The sequence below is a fragment of the Theobroma umbraticum genome, unplaced genomic scaffold, assembly GCF_002168275.2.
Source record: "Theobroma umbraticum cultivar Fairchild unplaced genomic scaffold, ASM216827v3 scaffold_86.0, whole genome shotgun sequence".
Lineage (NCBI taxonomy): Eukaryota > Viridiplantae > Streptophyta > Magnoliopsida > Malvales > Malvaceae > Theobroma > Theobroma umbraticum.
The window spans coordinates 4,320,712-4,338,302 of NW_018397263.1; the positions used below are offsets into that span (position 1 = coordinate 4,320,712).

The 17,591-nt window shown below is 31.7% G+C and overlaps 1 protein-coding gene across 1 annotated transcript; it reads left to right on the forward strand.

Annotated features, from left to right (window-relative positions):
• The first annotated feature begins 9,111 nt into the window (after positions 1-9,111).
• LOC110420385 (Thioredoxin family protein) lies at positions 9,112-13,308 on the forward strand. The gene is made up of 12 exons (XM_021433669.2): positions 9,112-9,515; positions 10,008-10,072; positions 10,272-10,344; positions 10,545-10,563; positions 11,064-11,183; positions 11,366-11,435; positions 11,537-11,580; positions 11,679-11,720; positions 11,919-11,978; positions 12,190-12,257; positions 12,799-12,856; positions 12,956-13,308. The coding sequence occupies exons 1-12, from the start codon at positions 9,193-9,195 to the stop codon at positions 13,043-13,045; spliced, it is 1,032 nt and encodes a 343-aa protein (XP_021289344.1). The 5' UTR covers positions 9,112-9,192; the 3' UTR covers positions 13,046-13,308.
• The last annotated feature ends 4,283 nt before the right edge of the window (positions 13,309-17,591 follow it).

A 17,591-nucleotide genomic window follows, 5' to 3' on the forward strand; every position in this document is an offset into this window, starting at 1 on the left:
AATCTAAATATTGTAACACTGCTCAAAAAATTTTTAGGTCTACCTTTAACTTTGTCCATCCCCTACTTTGTCTAGAAAAAAACTAAACCTAAACTGTAGAGGTGTCAGTAGACGCTCCTCTCACCCAAACTTGCAGGTCGAACTTGATTTGGGTGGGTTAGACTTAGATATGATTTTTAGATTTGACTTGACTCAATCCAGGAATATTATTATACTTGATACATAACATATTTTTATTCAATTATTTTAAATATTAATATAAAAAATAATTTTTTTTTAATATTGTAATAATTAACATAACACAATTGAACAAGTTAAGCCAATCTGCAGTCGGTTCGGACTTTGGTTTTCAAGATTTCAATCAAGCTCGATCCGACTCCTACCCATCGAGAACTCTACATGTAAGAACTTCCAAATAGAGGTGTCGAATGTGTTGTGCAGGTCATCACGACCCGTTAAAATGAGTAGCCCGTGTGTTTATGGGCTATACCGACTAGGCAACACGACTCGCAAGGTTAAGGGCATAGCCCAACAACCTTCATGGGTGGGGCGAGCCTATGCACGGCCTGGTCAAGCACGATAATTAATAGTTTCGTCAGTATTAGTGTTTCACTTTTTTTTTTTCGAAGTTTTCTTTTAAGTCGTTTCGTATCATTAAGTTACAAAATAAAATTAAGTAAAATGGCATATACTTTACACAGTTTTGCAGAATGCCTACGTCCACAAGGAGGGTAAAAGGAACTCCTTAAGGAAAAATATTGAAATTTAAACAGATAATCCATATCTCTAAATTTCAAAAAAAAAAAGACACATTAAAAATTTACGACACAATATTATCATTCTATTGATAAAATATTTTGAAAATTAAGTAAGCTCTTCTATGTAATTTGTCAAGTCATAGTTTTCTTACATTTTTACTAGTAATTTAATTTTCATGAATTTTCTTTTTTTGGTACAACAGGGTAAATCAAAATGAAAAAATTGTAACTTTATCAGCCAATGATTTAAATAATTCATAAGTGAATTTATATATGATACAATTCCATGTTTATATGAAAGTAGTAAGGTGACGTTTGGTACATTACAATGCAATGTGATTGCAAGTAATGTGATTGCAAGGAAAATAACATTACAGTGTTTGGTATGTAAGTAAAATAATGATTAAAATGCCAGGAAAGATAACATTGCAGTGTTTGGTTTACAAGTACTTTAGTGGGAATGTAATGCTAATGTCAAAATTACCCCTAATATTAAAATATAAGTTTAATATATTTATATTTTTTATTATTAATTTTTATATAATATCATTTCTTAAATATATTTTTTAATATCATATATTTTATTTTTATTTATTATTATAATATTTTATATTTATTTTTATATATTTATATTTATATTATTAAATTTTATATAATATCATTTCTTAAATATATTTTTAATGTCATATATTTTATTTTATTTATTATTATAATATTTTATATTTATTTTTAATATATTTATATTTATATTAATTTTTATATAATATTCATATTTTAAATATATTTTTAATGTCATATATTTTATTTTTATTTATTATTATAATTTTATATATTTTATTTCATTTCTTTAATATATTTTTATATTATATATTTTATTTTAATTGTTTTATCTATATTATATAAATATTAATTTTTTATATTTATTTTATTTTAATTTTTATTCTTATATTATATATTTATTTTAATTATAATATTATAAAATATTTTAATAAGATAATAAAGGTGAAGGGTAAAATTATCTTTAAGAATATTGCAGAATGCAATGTAATGTGATTGCATTGGTTTTGGATTGCAATCACATTACATCCATTGGCTGCAATGTGATTGCATTGCAATCTTACATTGCAGTGATCTGTTACAAAACAAACACTGCAATGTAATTTAATAAGCCACATTGCAGGGAATGTGGCTTACATCCCTCATACCAAACGCCACCTAAAAGTAAAGAAGGTTTTACTTTTCGTATATCATAAAAATAATATTAAATATAATTTAGGGACTGGCGGGTTGAGTCGAATTATAGCAGCTATAAGCTAAAATGGCATGGCATGTTTGTGCTTCATAGCCGTGCCATGGGCATCCCCTGCGTACTTCCAAAGAGAATTATGCAAGAATCCATGGGAAGCCCTTAACATAATAATTATGAAGGCTCAAATTAACATCCGTGAGTAAATTTTATTGCCTTAAATGTGATTCGTAAGGGTGGGATTCGTCCTTCTCGCTACGGACCATTAATGCCCAAATATCTCTTCACGTGGCTATACAAAATTTTAGCACGGATTGGACCATGAAAGCTACTTGTTGGTTCCATTAAGCATCATGAAATCTTAGTTCATATAAATATAAAAACATTCGTGCCTACTATATTACAAGACTCACTCTCGTTAATTTGAATCCTTTCTTCCAATTTTATTATTATAAAAAAAATATAATATCTAAACAAATTTTTAAATTACTCATAAATATTCAAATAAGTCATTCTCTTTTGTTATGTTCAATCAAATTCTTATATTTTCATTTTGGATCAAATAACTTGTTATAACTAATAATTGATAAATTGTCATTTGTCATTTTATATAACGCGTTAAAAATGCGACATAGTAACATGTCATAGTGGATGCTAATGTGACATACTAGCATATCATAATAATATGATTATGTGATTTTTTTAGCATCGTTAAAATAATAAGTGACATTTTTATTAGTAACAATTAAGTAACTGATAATCATAAAGTATATATTTAACTTAATTTAAAGATACAAAAGTTTCATTGAACGTAATAGAAAAATAAATTTTTTTTAATATTTTAAAATAATTTAATATTTGTATGAAGAAATGGTGAATGGCTAAGATTTTACAATTACAAAATACTGATGGTACAAGGTTAGAAGGCCAAAAGGCAATAAGAATATACACTGTTGACTTCTTTCACTAGCTATACTCCAAAGATGTGGGAACCTTACCAACATATACTATTAGTAGCAAATTCCCTCCTCTAACTATGGCATATTATGATAAGTTGAGTTCACCGATTTGTGACAAGGAAGTACATGATGCCTTATTCGTCATGAAACCCTTGAAAGCCCTTAGAATTGAGGGGATGCACTGTTAGGATTCGACCTCATACTCAAATAAGAAAATAATCAAAAATTAAAATATAACACAATGAAAAAAAATAAAATAATATTTAATCAGAGAAACAGTCGAATCTTACAGGAGCAATGTTTGTGTTTTTCATGTAGCTTTCAAATTAATTATAAATACCCATTAGTTTAATAGTTACATACCTTTATCTAGATATTGTAATCAAATGTCAATTAAATCCAAAATATTTGCTTCTTCACCTTAGGATTTGTCAAATCTTCAATTGCTAAAGTGTTTGGCCTCTAACAGCAATTCACACAGCGACTGAATAGACCTTCTCCAAGGTAGGATCTTTACTTGTGCTAAGAAGTTTTGTTTCTCATTGATAATGTGATAGTGACTCAAGAAGTTATGCACTCCTTTAGAAGGAAGAAAGGAAAGGTGGGGTGGATGAAGTTGAAGATTGATTTAGAAAAGACTTATGATAGACTCCGTTGGGAATTCATTCATGATACACTACTTGATGCACGAATCCTTGGCCAGTTTGTTGATGTGTTGATTCAAAGTTGGCAATGCTCCAGTTCTTAGATTTTTTAGAATGGTATGCCTTCTGAACCCTTTACACCATCTAAGGGTATGAGACAAGGTGATCCACTTTCCCCATATTTGTTGGTTTTATGTATTGAAAGGTTATCACATGCTACTAATGTAGCAGTGGAATAAGGGTTGTGGAAACCAATTAAATTGGGCCGACGTTGTCCTTCTATTTCTCATCTCTTTTTTGTAGATGACTTTATTTTATTTGCAGAAGCTTCAGTTGACCAAATGGAGATTATTAGCAAGGTGTTGGGTGACTTCTATGCTTGCGCAAGGGAAAAGGTAAATGTTCAGAAATCTTCCTTCTACTGTTTGGCAAATGTTTGGCCAGATTACATTTGATGAACAATGCTTTCTTGATGAAATTGGTGTGCAACTAGTGACAAGACCCTAGGCCTTTTGGGTTAGTATCCTTAGGGAAAAGTATGATTTTAATGTTGATCGACGGCCTAATTCAATCTTTTGTCATGGAGCATTTCATATGTGGAATTTACTGAGTAAACTTTGGAGTGTTTTCAATAATAATATTCATTGGGTCTTAGGCGATGGATTCTCAGCTCATTTTTAGAATGAAATTTGGTCAAAGGATACCCCTTTTATAGAACAGGGTCTTCTTTTTAATGCTATTTTAAATGAGAATTGCTGCATGTAGGAGTTTATAGTAGATACGGGAGAGCTGGATTGAGAGAAGCTAGCTGCTATATGCCTATTGAATTAGTGAACAAGATTCTGATGGTTCTTCCTCCATCGTTTTCTCTCAAGTCGGATGTACCATACTAGGTTCCATCAGCCTCAGGGCTCTTTATTGTAGCATCAATATATGAGTTGTTGCGAAAGGTTTCTCCAAACAATCAAGGACAACCGAGTATAAAATGGGCTATTATGTGGAAGTGGGATGGTCCTCAACGAATACACACATTTTTAGTGCAATGTCTTCATGGCAAATTGTTGACAAGGTTAGAACGTAGGAGAAGAAACTTGTTGTCTTCATCTATTTGTGTCTTATGCTCATTGACTGAAGAATCAGTCCTACACATTCTAAGAGATTGCCCACATTCAAAAGAAGTCTGGTTGAATTTGGGAGCACGAATGGATCATGGGAACTTTTTTGAATTATCATTAACAAATTGGTTGATATCTAATATAAAAAATTATAATGCTCATATTGATAGTGTTCTCTAGGCTATTCTATTTGGATTCACATGCTGGCATAATTGAAAGTGGAGAAATGAAAAGATTTTTGAAGGCAAATTGGTCCCTATGATTAGTAAGTTATTGACGCTAAAAGGTTTAGTTGTAGTGTCACAAAATGCTATCACAATTCCTTGTACACATAGCAGCTCTGTGGCTATAAAAAAGAAGTGCTAATAGGATGGCAGAGTCCACTGCAAGGGTGGGTAGTAGTAAACTCTGATGGCGCATTACATCTTTGTACTAATTTGGCTACGGTAAATGGTGCTTTATGTGACTATAAAGGATATTGGTTAGGTGGCTTTACTGCAAAGTTGGGGAGGTGCTCATTTTAGAGGGCCAAATTATGAAGAGTCTTGCATAGTCTTTATATGGCAAGGGATAAAGGAATTCATGGGATATGGCTACAGGTGGACAATAAAATTGTGGTTCAGACAATTACCGCTAATACATCGCATCCATGTGCAAATTTTGATTTACTGGATACTATTTGCAGCTTGCTGCAACTCGATTTGAAGGTAAAGATTTCTCATATTCATTGAGAATGGAATATGTCAACGGATGGCATGGCCAACATAGGCTTTAATCTAGATAATAGCTTTCATTTTTATGATGTACCAATTTCGAAAATCAGTTCTATCTTGTTCAATGACTTGTTAGGAGTATATTTTCTAAGAATGATTAGAAATTAATAAAATTTCCTTTTCAGAAAAAAAATTTACTCATGACAAAAGAGAAACTTCGTTGAGAAGGAGAAGGGATGATTGGTTACTATCCATTAAAAACTTTAGAAAAGTCGAGTTTAATACGGTTTCATCTAAATGAAGGTAATATCATATTTACTTATATCATGATGTTTGGTGTTTTATTGAGAATAGAATTGCTAGATATGTGATTGTTAGGAAGATAACATTAAAGTGTTTGGTATGCATAAAAATGTGATAATTGTAGGGAATGTGATCACTGAGAAAATTATATTACCGTATTTAATTTGAAAGCACTTGAAATGTAATATTAATTTACAAAATCACCGTTAAATATGAAAATAGAAAGTTGAATAAACTTACATTTTTAACATAATTTTTTAATTTTTCAAACTTTATCTTTTAGAATAATAAAAAAATAACATAATATTTAAATACTAATTATTTAAATATTAAAATATACAAAATTACTAAATATTTATTTTTATAATAATGTCTATAAATATTAAAAAATGATAAATTTTTATAATAATGTTTAGAATCATCACACTAATAACAAAAAGCATTATAAAAAAAAGAATTTTTTTTCTTTTTGAATCTTTGCAAGTAATGCTAATTGCAATCTTAGTTGGGAGTTATGCCATCAAGGTATAAATGATATGCTACTAAGGACAATGGACCCTTATTGGAGTGGGGGAGGATGCATTGTCTTAACAAGGAGCCATTAATTTCACGTTGAGGAAGATGTCATGGTCCTAGTGGAGAGAAGAATCTCACATTAAGCAAAGATGTTTTGATTTAATAAGAGAGTCATGAATCTCATATTTACTATGTATTAGAGTGAGATTGAGCATTAAGGGTTCACAACATTTTTAATTTATGAAGTTATAAAACTATCAAGGTAGCGGGTTAAAGTAAATAATCCCTTGCAGGTTGGTATGAATCATGATAATTAGTATCAGAATGGGCTATAAAACTATTAGATTAATAAGCTCAATATGAATAAATCCAAGAGGGGGTGAATTGGATTGGTTTGAAATTTTGAAGAATCTGTATTAACTTTTGATAAAGTAAAATCCCCTCTTTAAGTCAAATGCTTAATTTGAAGATCACTAAAATAGCTGACCTCTTAACCAATGAGAGAAATTTAAATTTCAATTAAAAGTAAGACTTGAAAAATCGACAAAAATATTTTATAGAGGGTTGGCCTCCTTACTTATGTCTTCTCCCTTAAAATCACTAAGTAGTTTAAAATTCTCTATTTGATCAAAGTTTAATACGATGCCTTTTTATGGTTAAAGCACAACCGGTCTATCTTTTCTATTGATTAAGGTATAGCCCCTTAAGCAAGTACAATGAGAGGAATATAAGTGCGGCTAATATGCCTCTTAAAGGTTGAATAGTGAATTTGTACAATGTTTAATAAAGATGCATGAGCTCAACAAATGTTAAACTAGAAGACTTTAAGGATTCAAGAAAAGTACAATGAGTTTTAAATAAGTTTTGGTTGATTCTTCTATTTTGAGCTGTGTTTTGAAATTTTCCAACATTCATAAATATTGAAGAACCTGGTATTTATAGCTGTTAAAACTTCAAGGGTAGTTAGGAGTGCATTTAATGAGAAAATAATTGTTCTTCTCTTCATTCAAGGTTCGAATAGTCATATTATGTTGATACATATGTGAATATATCAATACATTCCTTTTTGTTTTAGAATTCTAGCTAAGATGTATAGATACATTTATGTATGTATAGATACATTTGAACTTGCCTGCAAAGGTTTTGACATTTTTCTTAAAATGTATTGATAAATTTGTTCATGTATCGATTCTTTTGAGGTAGTGGACATTCTATTGCATTTCTATCAATATATTTGTTAATTCGTCGATAGATTGAGTTTGACTTTTAAATTTTTGACTTTTTTCAAGAACATGTAACTATAGATTTTGAAATTTATTGATACATGTCCAAATGTGTCGATACATGAAGAACATGTATCGATAGATTTGGACCAAATTGCATTTTCCAAGGCCTTTTCTATTTTTTTTTCAAACACATTTGATATCGTTTAGTGATCTGAAAACTTGATATTCCAAAACTTGGGTGAATTTTGGTCATTTCTTTTGTCATTTCAAAACATGAAATTGATTTGAATACTATTAAGCAAACAGTAGCAACATGTCATTAAGGGTAATGAGCCCTTTAAGGGTACTAGTAATGTGCCATTAAGGAAAATGGGCCTTTATTGGAATAGAAGAAGATATCACTAGGACCCCATTATGGTAGCGAGGTTAAAGCAGACAATACCCTGTTGGTTGGTGTGAATCGTGATAGTTTGTATCTAAAAAGGCTCTAGGGTATTAACAATGTGCCATTGAGGATAATAGACCCTTTAAGGGTATTAGAAATATGCCATTGAGAATAATGAGCCCTTATTGGAGTATGGGAGAATATCAGTCTCAAAGAAGAACCATGAATCCTACATCAACTGTGTACTGGAATGAGACTGGGTTTTTAAGGGTTTACATCATCTTAAACTTATGAGGTGCCTCTTGTGGAACAAAATCGTGAAGCTAGCATGCCAAAGTGAACAATACCTTGTAAGTTAGTATAAATCATGATAATTGGTTTCAGAGCAGGTTTGAGGGTACTAATGATGTGCCATTAAGACAATGTGCTTTTAATGGAGTAGAGGAGGATGTCATAATCCTAGCAAAGAGCCATTAACCCCACATTAGGGAGGATACCATGGTCCTAACAACAAAGTGAGATTGGATATTTAAGAGTTCATACCATCTTTAATTTGTGAGGTAAAATCATGAGACCCAATAAGTCGAAGCGAATAATTCTTTATAAGTTAGTGTGGTTTGTGATGGAGTGAGAATAGTTGTGTTTTGAGTAATGATTTTTGATAAATGATGCCTTTTTTATAATTGGATGTAAGGGCGGATGAAAGGTGGTAGCAAAAGACCCCTTAATTTTTAATTTTTTTATTATTATATTATGAAATTTAAGATATATAATTTTACCATTTGTAATAAGATCAAATAACTTGTTTTACTTTTCATAGAAATGTCCTTTCCATGACCAATGGGTATGCAATTATCATTGATCACGGAGGAAATGTGACTTTCCCATTTGCTTCATATTATATACTCTGTGTCACAAAGCCAAAGGGTAAAGAGGTTGAGAACACTTAAATTTCAGTTTCAATAAAATATACAAATATATAAATGAATATGATAGTTTATATTAGTAGTATTAACATCACTGAATCTAGTAGCTCATAGTAACAACGAAGAAGCTTATTTAAGCCATAAATTTGGGATTGGCTAAGGCGAAAGAAAATCTTCCTCGAAAGAAACAAATCGACAATAAAAAGAAAAGAAAAGAAAAGAAAAGAAAAGAAAAGAAGGGCCTTGGAACTGGAGAAATCTGTCCGGCTCTTGAGTCGTGTCCCAAACAGTTGGGGCCCCAACTTAAAACAAGGCAACAACGGATTTAGACTTTGCTAGCTTCACAGCCACTCCTCTCTCACACAAGTCTCTCATCAAAAAACTCCAATCAACCAGAAGCCATGGTGGGAGTCCTTAACATCCCCAAACTCCCGCTTTTCTCTCCACTTTCCCTGCGCAAACGATCAAGACCCTTCATTTCCATTAAAGCCTCTTCGGAATCTGAATCTTCAGATTCCGAAGCCGGTCCTGCTTCTACAAGCACCAAGGAAGAGCAAAAACCAAGCTTTGCTTTTTCTTCAACAGCAACAACATTTGCTCCTCCTCCAAACTTCAAGCCACCAGAGCCGAAGCGGTTTACAGTTAGACCAGATAAGACTTGGGATATCCTTGGGGCATCTCTTGCCTTGTTCTTCCGGTTGGGAACTGGTGTTTTTGTTTCTGGGTATGGAGACTTCCTTTCTTTTCTTCTTTCGTTTGTTTATTTTCTTTTGTTGGAATTCTTTTGACTTACTTGTTCGTTATGAGAAAATCGAAGGGTTCATATAAAATGGAATCAAATTTTAGTTATGTGGAAAGTGGGATGAATTTGAATTACTTCATAATTTTTTGGTACTGGAGCTCTGGTGGCATTGGACTTGTAAATGGCAGCACATAGATTGAGCATGCTTGACAAACTAAAGTATGAACACAATGAAATTGAGGTCTATAAAGTGTAAAAATCAAGTTGAATTTTTTATCTGGATATATGGTGTTTTACATCCCTGGAAAAATTGTTAATGATAATTAATGTTTACGAGCAAAATGTAGAAAGTCCTACACTCCATTCCTAATTAGAAGAAGAGGCTGTATTTGTGGCACTTCACTTGATTCTTGGTAATGACATTGAACTTGTAGGTTTCTTCTAATAATCTTGTATGTTATTGTACTGTGGCAGCTATTCCGCATCGTTTGTTTCTGAGAATGAAATTCCACCTGGCCAATATTGTTTAGAAGTAGGAGGTATGGGGTTACTTTTTGTTTCATTTCCTTATTTCTCTGCATCATTTTGTCAAATGTCTGATGCAAGTCCAGATTCCAGTGAAAAAAGGGTAGCTAAGCATTTATTTTGTAGTTGAGTCTATTTGTCTAAATAGTATTCAGATTTCAAATTCTGGAAAATTTCATAGTTAAATTTTGATGGGATAGCTGTATTGAACAGGCTCTAAGGTGAAGGAGACCTCAAAGATAGGCCCTCGTCCAGAGAAGCCTATTGAGATATATGAGTTTGAAGGGTACTCAAATTTCCATTTCTTTTTCTTTTTCCCCTGTTGAATGCTTGTATTAATTGCTGACTTTCATTATCCTTTTTCCCCTTTATCCTGTCCTGTGGCATTTCATGTTTCATTTCTGATGAAGAAAAGATTGACTTTGTGTGTTTTTTTGTTTTTGCCCCTTGAAATTATGGATAATGGTGGACTGCATACAACTCCAGTTGTCCATTTTGTCGAAAGGTAGTAAATACTCCGCATTTATAACACTTTTTTGCTTCTATTGCATTCAATAGTTGGGTTTTCTTGCTATCATTATGGAGATAAATGTAATGGAGCAAATGTCTTATTAGATACTATCTTATGCAACCTAGACATGGCCATGTTGCCTTGCTTGTCGAAAATACCAACTTCAATATAACACCTGGATAAGGTGTTACTCTGAAATTTTCATTGAATGGTTCCATTTAACATGGCAGGAGTCACAGACATCAGCATTTAGCTCTTGATGCACAGCATTTGTGGTTCTAGCTGGTGATAGCAATACTTCCCCAAATTGCCCCAAAGAGGACCTGTATTGAGTTTTGCTGCTCATATTTCCCTAATAAACCTTTAGTTGAAACTAGAGTCACTAAGCATGATGTATTAGGGCCATGAACTTCAATGTTTTTCACTGACATATGACTAAAATCATATTCCATGAACTTCCTCATGTTTTAGACTGACATTTTATTTGTATGCAGGTTAGGGAAATTGTTTCAGTTTTGGATCTTGATGTTCTGTTTTATCCTTGCCCCAAAAATGGTCCAAATTTTCGTCCCAAGGTCGCTAAGATGGGTGGAAAGCAGCAGTTCCCCTACATGGTTAGATATGGTTTCTGTCCTTCGGTCCTCAGCATCTTACTGAGTTTATTCTTATCCCTCATCTTTTTCCCCTGGTTTGATTCTTGAGTTTTGTACTTTTGTTTGTATTAAAGCCTTTGAATTGATATTAAAAAGAGTGATGTCAAGTTGGAGTTCAACTTAAATGTTGTTTTTCATTTTAGGTGGATCCAAATACAGGAGTTGCTATGTATGAATCAGATGAAATAATGAAGTATCTGGTTGGAAAATATGGTACATGTAGCCACAACCACATAACATTGCTATGATTTTTCATTTTTCCTGTTAGTTTTCTATAATCACGTACTCATCTACCCTGTTCTTTCTGGTTTTAGGTGATGGAAGGGTTCCATTCATGCTATCACTTGGTCTACTGACGGTTGGCATTTGTTTTTACAATAATTGTTCTTTTCTGCTATGAGATAGTAAATTTGGTCACTCTTTATAGAACAGTCCTAAAATTTTCTTGTACTGCAGACACTGGCTGCAGGATTTGCCATGATTGGTCGCATGGGAAAGGTAAGATGGATATGAGAATCTTATTTTATTTAATTCTGAAGATATCTGGGAAGAAGCTCTCTCTCTCTCATATTTCCTCTTTTAATGCGTTATGTGCATGTTAATTTGTCAAAGAAATTATGATAAATTGTAGATAAATATGCTGCTTTCTGAAAAATGTTATAAAAGACACCCTAAATCTTATCATGTTTTATGCAGGGATCTTCCTACAATCCATCAAAATTGCCTCCCAAGCCACTTGAGATATGGTCATATGAGGTTAGTAGAGTATTAAAAAAATTTTGATGTTTGAATATATTTATGTTCAACAGTTTAGATTCCTTCTCCAAAATGTGAGACAACTATGATTTCCCAATAATACATGTTAAAAATTGCTACAGCTGCCTTTCAACAAAAAAAAAAAAGCCACAGTATATATATATATATATATTATAGTTTTGACTTTAAAGTGTTTTTACCTCCCTTTTAGGGTTCTCCATTCTGTAAGATTGTGCGAGAAGTGCTTGTGGAATTAGAGTTACCACACTTTCAACGCAGGTGAAGTATAAATTATCAATCTGCTGGATTAGGTCAATTTTATTAAAGCATCCTGTTTCCTTGTATGTTAATGGTAGATGAATATTCAACTATATTTGTTTACATACACTCTCTAATTTTAATAACGTCAGGGTTTTAGGTGTTTGAGACATTTGTTCAATTAATGCTTTGGTTAAAAAAAGGTTCATGCAAATGCCATATATTCAGCTTCAGATTCATGCTTGTGGTTTCACACACGTCTCTGTAAAGATTGAGAAACCTCTTTATACTTGCATATGAACCAAAAAGTTGTGAATAAGGTAAGATATATCAAGGCATGTACTTTCTACTAAATTTCCTTACGTCAAAACTGTTCACAGTATGAATCATCATCGACTCATCCTCATGTTATCATTTTCAACGGTGGAAAATATTTCCATATGTCTTGTGAGGATCTGATTGATTGGTGTGCTTTGATATGTCTTCATTTATACGTTTAAGGGGTGCACCAAGACATGCTATTAAGACAATCTTTACTAATTCTTCTTCTGACTTCCATCAGTTGTGCTCGCGGCAGCCCAAAAAGACAGATCCTCTATGAGAAAGCTGGACATTTTCAGGTATATTACTACTTCCCTTAACAAGTTTCCACATCTAGAAAGTTATGATTTGGCCACTAGTGGTGAGAGGTTGGTATTTTCTTCAAAAATGGTTGGCAGGCGCCATACTTAGAAGATCCAAATACAGGAGTGCAAATGTTTGAAAGTGCAGAAATAGCGGAGTACTTGAGAGCTACTTATGCTCAATAATTAATCAAAGCTTTCTTAGGGAGATTCTTCTTCTCATCTTGTGTTATGCATATTCCCAACTTTTTTTCACTTTAATATTCCACCACTTTGTATATTGAATCACTCCAGCAGAGCTAGCTCAAGTGGTAAGGGTGGGTGGAATTTGGCTAGGGTTCTTAGGTTCAAGCTGTGTTACTCCCTCTTATATTTGACAAAAGAAAAAGAGTTAGCTAGGTTCCTATATTTTTTATTTGTGTTCTTTGTAATGAAAAACAGCTTCAATATGGCACTGACTATGCTGACATATGAGCTGCACAACATGATGCAGTGGCCATGTGTTTGTGTGCAGGGCATGGAGCCAGAAAAAATGTGCACCGGGGGGTGGGGAATTTAACTTACATAGACCAAAACAAAAGCAACAATATGGTAATATATTTTTTAGTAGCTCTAATATTATATCATTCTAATAAAAATGTGAATGTTCATAACAAGAAAAGATATCTCCACAGAATGTGCTAACAGTAATTTTTATATATGTACAACATATGTGTTAGTAGTATATTCTTTTTCATAAATATATTTAAATTTTAATTTAACAAAAGTTTATTGATAATCGTTAAAGTATGTTATGCAATAGCAAAAAAAATTGTACGTCCACTATTTGAATCATACAAAATAAACTAATACATAAACATAAACTCACAAAAAGAATTAAAAAAAAGGAGATAATATTTATTAAATAACAGATATGGTTTTTTCATGCTTTTAATTGCAATTGCATAACAAAATATTAACTTGAAAGGATGCAATATTTAATTACAGAAAACTTAGGCGCTTGAGAATGGTAGATGGAGGGTTCGTTTTCTCTTCTTTTTCCTTCTTTTCCCAATCAGTAATTGCAACTATAAAATTTCAACAGAACTTACGATGCTATCTATAGAAAGAGAAAACTTATTATCCAATCACGTGCCATCACATGGACTAGATGACATCATTAAAGATTATCATATAATTAATTATAAAAATAATTAATTTATTGATTGGATTATCTTACAAACATATAGTTGGATTAATTAAAATTCATCTTTGTGTTGTACACATTTATCTCTTGAAATCATTTAAAGATAATATTTAAATTAGACCAATTAAAATTTAATTATTTCTCATTTAATTTATCTCTAAATAAATCAAGATAATTTAAAGATAATATTGAGATTTTTGACCAATTAAAATTTACCAATTGATCATCTAATTTATCTATAAAAACTTATGATAACTTGGAGATAAAATCAAGTTTGATCATTTAATTTATCTCTAAATAAATTAATATAATTGGCCAATCAAAATTCAAAAAATCAAAGTTCGGTCAATCCAAAGACTATCTATGAGTCATAATGATTTTTCATTAATTAAATTAATATAATTTAGAGACAATTCAAAGACACTAAACCCTCATGAATGTCTTTTATCTAGCACTATAAATATAATGCTCCTCCAAGCCATCTAGGGACCATTTAGAGATTGAGAAGAAGATTTTTGAAGATGAAGCTTTCAAGATCAGATCGTGTTCAAGATTAAGTTTCCAAGACGCTTGAGAAGATGAAGTTTTCAAGATCAAGTTGCCACGACACTTGATGACGAAGTTTTCAAGATCAGATCGTGTTCAAGATCAAGTCTCCGAGACCCTTGAAGATGATGTTCTCAAGTCTAGACCATATCCAAGATCAAGTTCGAGTTTGGACTCTTGAAGACTGAGCGAAAAAATTAATTAGAGGAATTCCAAGGATTGTAGACTCGCATAAAACCTTTGTAATTTGTCTCATAATTTTCAAGTCTAAATTCCTACACGAAATTTGTATGAACAAATTTCTGGTAACAATCTCTACCTCTCATCTTTTTTCGTTAAACAAATCTTCAAAGTCCAAATGGTTCCTAAGAAGAACTTCGTTAACAAACTCACTGTCATGCCTGCTCAAGCAAATCTTGCAGTCTTTCCAACTTTATCATCAAGCACAGATGTCCCAACACATCCATACGACACTCGACGAAGGACAAAGCGCTCTTATTAAATTGTATAAGTAGACTTTCCTAGCCCTCAACAAAAATCCTTTATATGATACTCCTTTCCAAAGTTTTGAAGAAATCTCTACCATATAACTTGCTTCCCCAAAAGTATCAAGTACAAATCAACTCCCATTCAAGGAACATGATGGCTATTCAAGTGGTAACTTTGTTTCATCATCCTTTCGCCAAAGTTTCTCGTCAAAAGTGAATTATAGAGTGATGGCTGTCATGACAACTAGAATGACAATTTTAAAAAAACAAGTTTTAAGAAAATGAACGAGAATTCCACTACAAAAGTGGAAAACAATCTCTTAAAAAAAAAATTCAATGAAGTGGTCACCACTAGACTTGGTAATTTTGGACATGACACATTAACAAGATAAGGGAAGACACGAGGTTAAACAAGTTTGGGTTTAACCTTAATGTGTTTCATGTCTAATCGTGTTTAACACATTTAAAATATGAAAATTTTCGTGTCTTAATGTGTCAGACACGAATAACACATTTAAACACATTTAATTAATTGCGTTAATCATGTTATCATGTTTAAATGTGTATATGTGACACGTTTATTATTTAATTGTGTTATTCATGTTATCATGTTTAAATGTGTATATGTGACACGTTTATTAACCTGTTAAAAATTAATAGTCAAAGATTATTTCAGCCTTACTAAAATAAATTTAAACAATTATTTTAATAAATTCGTTAAATTTTATAAAGATAATAATTTAATTATACCATGTCCAAACCCTAATTTTGAACTTTTTCTTTGTGATCATTTGGATCATTTTAGATATTATTAGTATTTTAACGTTAGATGTTAATGATGGATTTTATCATATTATATGATGATGGATTTTATCATATTATATGATAATGAATTTTATGTATGTTATTTTTGTTCAATTTTATTATATTTGATGTTGTTATTATTTTATTTTATTATAATTGTTTTTATAATTATTGATTTTAAATTAAATAATAAAATTATATTTAATTATAAATATTTTTATTTAATCTTGTTAAATGTGTTATTAATCGTGATGTGTCCTATATTGACACGTTTAATAAATATGTTAATCGTGTCCTGTCATGTCATATGATTATTAAAGGTATATGTATACATGTTTCAGATTTAATATATGAATATTATTCATATGGTGTTTGTATTTAACCTTAATGTGTTTTGTGTCTAATCGTGTCTAATACGTTTCAAACATGAAAACACAAATTACCAAGTCTAGTCACCACCAACCAATTGAAGGAATTCATCAAGGAATAGGTGGAAAGTGTCACCCAACCTTCCTACACTTATGCCAAGCCATACTCTTAAAGGATTGATTGCATGAGCATGCCACATGACTATCAACCTCCAAAGTTCTAACAATTTGATGGTAAAAGAAATCCTCATCAACATACTACACATTTCAAATTGCAACAACGTTGGAACCTATGATAATCTTATAGTGAAGTAGTTCGTTCACTCTCTAAAAGACAACGTCTTTAATTTGCACACATACTTGGAGCCTGGGACGATTGACAATTGGGAGCAATTAGAACATGAGTTTCTTAATTGCTTTTGTAGCACTCGACGTTTGGTGAGCATGATTGAACTCACAACTTCGTGCTAATGGAAAGATTAACTTGTGATGGAATTGGATCTCTATGTCTAGATGTAGATATTGTAGATCATGGATTTCAAAATTTTTTTTTATATTAGTGTTATGAACAATTTATAATTAAACCATGTGCATAACAAATAAAACATATCTAGCATGCAAACATATTGTAAATCAATCAATCACATAAAAAGTCAACACTAAAGAATTAGTGTTTTTACCTTCTCTTTGTAATGTAATCAAATTTTGATTCCAGCGAATTGTGGCAAAATCACTCTCCACACCAAAAGCCTGATTTTTCCACCAAATCAACTTGTCACTAATTCTCCAAGAATACCTTAAACAAGAACCTGCAGTGGACAAGGTGTAGAATGTATGCATGCAAAGCACAAGATGGTAGCATGACGTGTTCTGTCTTTTTTTTTTCTATGAAATTTTTGCCAATCTTTAGAGAGAGAGCCATCAAATTTCGTCAAAGGCTTCTTTTTAAGAGAGAAACACTTGTTGTAGCACCAAGACTCTTTAATGACCAAGCTTAAGTAATACTACATGAATTAAGATGCCATTATCGAAGTTTTGACTTCTTCGGAATCTTTACGTAATTTTTTTTAACGTGGCAGGAGGGTGACATGAACTAAGATGCCATTAGCCAATTCGTGGATTCTTTGGAATCTTTTGTAATGTGGCATGTAACTCTTGAATGTGGCAAGAATTGGATAAACAAAGTGACAAGATAGCAAACCATCAAATAAGGATAAAAATAAAAAGAGTTGTGGAATTACCTTGAGGCAGAAAAAAAAAAAAAGAAATGTAAAAGAAAGGGCAGCATACCTTTTAATCTCAAGAAGATGAATTTTCTACTAGCTTGAAGTCCGTTTGGT

Excerpts from the sequence above, each read along its gene's own strand:
- LOC110420385 (XM_021433669.2), top strand. The coding sequence starts at position 9,193 with ATGGTGGGAGTCCTTAACATCCCCAAACTCCCGCTTTTCTCTCCACTT. Across the intron at positions 11,436-11,536 it reads GTATCTGGTTGGAAAATATG|GTGATGGAAGGGTTCCATTC; the intron begins GTACATGTAGCC and ends TTCTGGTTTTAG. Across the intron at positions 12,258-12,798 it reads TTACCACACTTTCAACGCAG|TTGTGCTCGCGGCAGCCCAA; the intron begins GTGAAGTATAAA and ends GACTTCCATCAG.